The sequence below is a fragment of the Austrofundulus limnaeus genome, unplaced genomic scaffold (genome assembly GCF_001266775.1).
Source record: "Austrofundulus limnaeus strain Quisiro unplaced genomic scaffold, Austrofundulus_limnaeus-1.0 Scaffold844, whole genome shotgun sequence".
Classification (NCBI taxonomy): Eukaryota; Metazoa; Chordata; class Actinopteri; order Cyprinodontiformes; family Rivulidae; genus Austrofundulus; species Austrofundulus limnaeus.
The window spans coordinates 79,935-84,400 of record NW_013953246.1 but is presented as its reverse complement, the minus strand read 5'-3'; the positions used below and the strand labels follow the sequence as shown (position 1 = coordinate 84,400).

Sequence of the window (4,466 nt, the reverse complement as noted above, 5' to 3'; positions counted from 1 at the left end):
TAGCAGCATCATATGAATTCTGGCATTTTACACATAGTCCACCAGGAGGCGCCAACACAAAAGTCAGAAACTTCACATAAGGGCCATCTTGTGGGGGAAAAGCAGATTACTTCCTACTCGCGAGCGCCCCCTCTGGTGGGGAAACGTTTTTCAGGGATACAAACTTTTTCAGAACACCGGTAGACGGCAGCCATTACAGACGGACATGTGTTTGTTGTTGTTTGTTCGGTCACATGCTAATGTCTTTAGTTTGTTATCATTACTAAGGTGCAGGACTGCTTTTTTCCCCCTTTTTTCTTTTTTTTTCACATCATGTCCCCTGCTTGGATCTGTTATTATCTCACTCTGAAGCACGGAGGAGTGTCAGAGGTGAGCTCGTTTCAACTGATTTTACGACGCGGTCTCATTTCCGGACTCAATAATTTTGTGAATGAAGACGATATTTCAGTTAAAATACATAAGCAAAAATATTTATCTGAGTATACAGTATTACTACCCCCCAACTTTATGGATGGTTTTATGGATTTAATTTTACGTATTATACTTGAATAAATATGGTAATATTGTTTTTACAGCCTAAAAATGGTTCTGTTGCCTCCAATTGTTTGATTATGAACCTAAACTCAAACGTTTGACAGTGAAGCCAGTTTTATTTTAAAAAAAGCAACTTTGATCCACTTCGTGACTTCTCTAAATAAAGTTAATTTGTTTTTACACCATATCAAATAAACTGAAGTTAAATGGATCAAGACTCTAACATCAAATTAAGAGAAGTAAAAGATCCAGGTGTCGCTGGAACTAAACTACAAACTAAACTGGAACCTAAACAGGCTCCTCTCACAGCTCGCTCCTTTGCTGAGGAAGGAGTCAGAGTCACAGTATGTTGTGTTCAGGAACACAGTAAAAAATCAGTTTCCTGACACCACCTAGGGCGTTAAATGTCATCAACTAAATAGCCTAGTATGAAAGACGAACCATTTATTTATACATATTATTATTATTATTATTATTATTATTATTGTTATGTGTGGGGGTAGGCTACGTTTGAACAGTTCAAAACAAAAATTTCTGACTCCAACGATGTTTGTATTGCGCTGGACAAACTGCTCAAATTTATCCCGTGGTCAGGCAGTTATATCTCGTGGCCACTCGTTGTTTTCCTGTGGCCACTAGATAAATGTTTTCATCCAGTGTCATCGGATGGGCAACGTAAGATACACCTCATGGCATCATACCAATGCATTTCAATAGAAAATGACCTGGGCTGGGTCTGAACTGAGTTGTCCTTCAGTCTGGATCTAGACCGGAGTCTAGATGTTGAGAATTGTTGGTTCAAATCCAGGTTTCCCTCCTGAACTTGTTACTCCACAAACTGACATTAGATTGGATGGATGGATGAATGGATGGGTGTGTCTTTATTTTCCACGTTTCCTTGTAATAACTTTGATCGCCTCCTGTGTGTCTGTTGTGTTGTGTTGTGTTTTGTTGTGTTGTGTTTGCTGTGTTTGTTGCAGGGCTGTCTGTGACGGAGAGTAAATCTCTGCTGGAGGACTTCACTTCCTGTCTGTTGGCTCAGACTGAGCACGCTCACTGGGACTCTGGTTAGTTCACTTCTTCTAAGGTCCTGTTTATCGTTGTGATGGTGGTCTGAGACCACATTGTAGTTCCCCTGCTGAAGATCAGGTTATGAAGTCTTTATTAAAGATGCTTTATTATTTAAATCAGAAGTCGTCTGAATCGCTTGGAAAAATTTGTTGAAATCTAAAACCTTTTAGATTCATTGTCACCCATTGCCAACAATAAAGGCAGTTATGATTTTGCTTTGTGTGTGTGTATACTTGTTTTTGTTACCTATATAGGACCGTTTCCGGTATGCACACCTACCTTGTCAAGACCAGTAGTCCTAATGGGGACCAAAGACCGGTCCTAATATGGTGGGACTCCATTTTTGGGTTGGGGTTAGGTTTAGGACTAAGTTGTGAATTTAATTTAGGTTAGTTTTAGGGTCAGGTAGGTACCTGTGAGGTTAGCCTTAGGGTTTGTGGTCAGGGTTAGGCTGTAGAAATGAATGGAAGTCAATGAATGGTCCTAATAAGGATAGAAATACAAACCTGCGTGTGTGTTTGCGCATGTTTTTGTTACCTTGCGGGCATGATTTTTGACTGTTTTCCCGATACACACAGCCTGGTGAGGACCCACTGTTGTTCATGGGGACAATAGCCTGGTCTCTATCAGGGGAAATACTATTGGTGGGTCAGGGGTTCGGTTTGGGACTATATATGAAAAGTTCTGGTTAGCGTTAGTAAAATCAGCTCCCTATGTCCTATGTGATGTCAGTCAAGCCAAACAAAAGTTACAAATGTAACTACGGTTCTATGAATCCCGAATGACCACCCGAGGGTGATGCTGAAAGCACTGATGTTACTTTTGCACATGCACTGTTCAAGTTATTATTAACAAAGTAACAGCTGTGACCCATTGGATGATTACCTTGAACCGATATAGGTTGGTAACATCCGGGGCTCTGTTCTTACAGAATTTTCTTGTGAAATGTAAGGATTCTGGGTGACAGAGAAGCTCTGGCAGTCATTTGGGATTCATAGAACCGTAGCATACGTAACCTTCGTTCTATTTCATCCCAGAGGGCAGTGCTGAAAGCACTGAATGACTAATACCAACAATGTCACACGGAATCCCGAGCATCATCCCCGGACTAACTGCGCCCATCGGACCGACCCATTAATGATCCGACCCGGGATTCCTCCCGATTGTCCCGATTACCCACTCCGCCCTTGGGTCACAGCTGTGACTTTGTTGGCACTAATTACTTGAACGGCGCATGTTCGAAGGGAACATTCAGTGCGTTCAGCACTGCCCTCTGGTGGTCAGTAGGGATGAAATAGAACCAAAGCTTAAATTCTGTGCAGTGCTGGAGTCATGGTTAGCACTGACAACCTACAGCATAAAAGTAGTATCAGCAAAGCATATTTGCTACGGGGCTTTTAATAGTGGCATCTGATCTGATAACAAGCCTCAAACCCAAGATACTTGTTTTTTGCTGTTTTCAAAGCTGATTACTCAGAGAGAAATATCATTGTTGGATTTTACTCTGTGGCCGAGCTGCCTTCAAACGTCCTGTCTGTTGTAACAAGCCAGGTGCAGTATGTAGTAGTAGTTTATTAGAAAAAATATATATACTTAACAAGAACACTAGAGGTCTTATCCTGGGTTTCACTGCTCACATTGTACAACAAGTCTTCAAGTGTTTTCTGTCTAAAATCGGCAAAAAAATGGAAAACAATAACATTTGTGTTTACAAGCCAAAATTGATTGTAATAAGAGAATGACCTTGAACATATTTAAGGAACATTTTCACGTTTGTCTTTTGAAAAATGAAAAAGGGAGTAAAAGAACCGTTTGCTATCAACTAACAGCTAACACTGGCTAACAACACAGGAATTTTACCTTACCTTTGGATTTTGTCTTCAGTAACGCCGCCTTTGTATAAGTTTATGTTGAAAAATGCACTGGAATCAGGCTTTATGTGGTCTACTGTATAACTGGAACTTTTCATACTCCCTAAAATTCTGGTGATGTCATCCCTGACCAACACATCTGAGTTTAGGTTAGAGTGTAGAAATGACTGGTAAATGAATCAGTGCAAAGTCCCTATGAGGATAGAAGAACAAACGTGTGTGATTATTAATAATTCAAAGGATTTATTCACATTTCTACCCATGTAGACCTTTAGTTTTTGGTTTGTTCTTGAAGACTTTTTGTCTTGTGTAAAGCTGACGGACAACTAGATCAGGATTAATGTGACTCGAGTCAACACGACCCTTCAGTTTGGACTTAATCCCATCATTACCAGGTGTAGCAGCATCCTGCTGAGCTCAGATTAAAACTGTGTCTCACTCTGATTCCTGCTGCTCTTTGGTTTTTCTGCAGTGATGTGCAGAAGTTTGAGTTCAGCTCTGAGGGATAAGTGTCTCAGAGGTGAAGGCAGAAACTCTGCAGCACCGTTTGCGAGGTCAGAGCGGCGGGCAACCGTGTCCCAAACCATGGAGAACTTTCTTCTTCTCCTCCCACCTCTCCTGTCAGTCCTGTCCTGCCGTCAGTCCTCCAGCTGGCTGTCAGGTAAAAACACTCGTCTTTGGAACTCTTCAAAAGCTGTGTTTCCATTACAAATGTGCGCAAAACTTTGTCGATATTCTGTTAATGTCGAAAAACACAGTTTCGCAACTCTGGTGTTTTCATTAAATAAGAAATGTTATTAAAGTCACGTGAATACGTTTGTTCTCATGATAAGTCATTACAAACATGGCGGCGATGGATGTAAACACATAGCATGTTGCTACCACGACACTAGCGCTCATCATCAGAGGAGACGTCGGCGTCTTTGGCTACGTTCACACTGCAGGTCTTAATGCTCAGTTCCGATTTTTTGAAAAAATCCGATCTTTTTG

The 4,466-nt window shown here is 41.1% G+C and overlaps 1 protein-coding gene across 1 annotated transcript in view; it reads left to right on the top strand.

Moving 5' to 3' along the window:
• ccdc142 (coiled-coil domain containing 142) overlaps window positions 1–4,466 on the top strand; it is a gene marked incomplete at its 5' end in the record, with an annotated part of 22,728 nt that overhangs the window by 2,914 nt on the left and 15,348 nt on the right. The window contains 2 exon segments of the mRNA XM_014029035.1: window positions 1,515–1,601; window positions 3,949–4,137. Of these exon segments, the coding sequence (XP_013884489.1) occupies window positions 1,515–1,601; window positions 3,949–4,137 (276 nt within the window).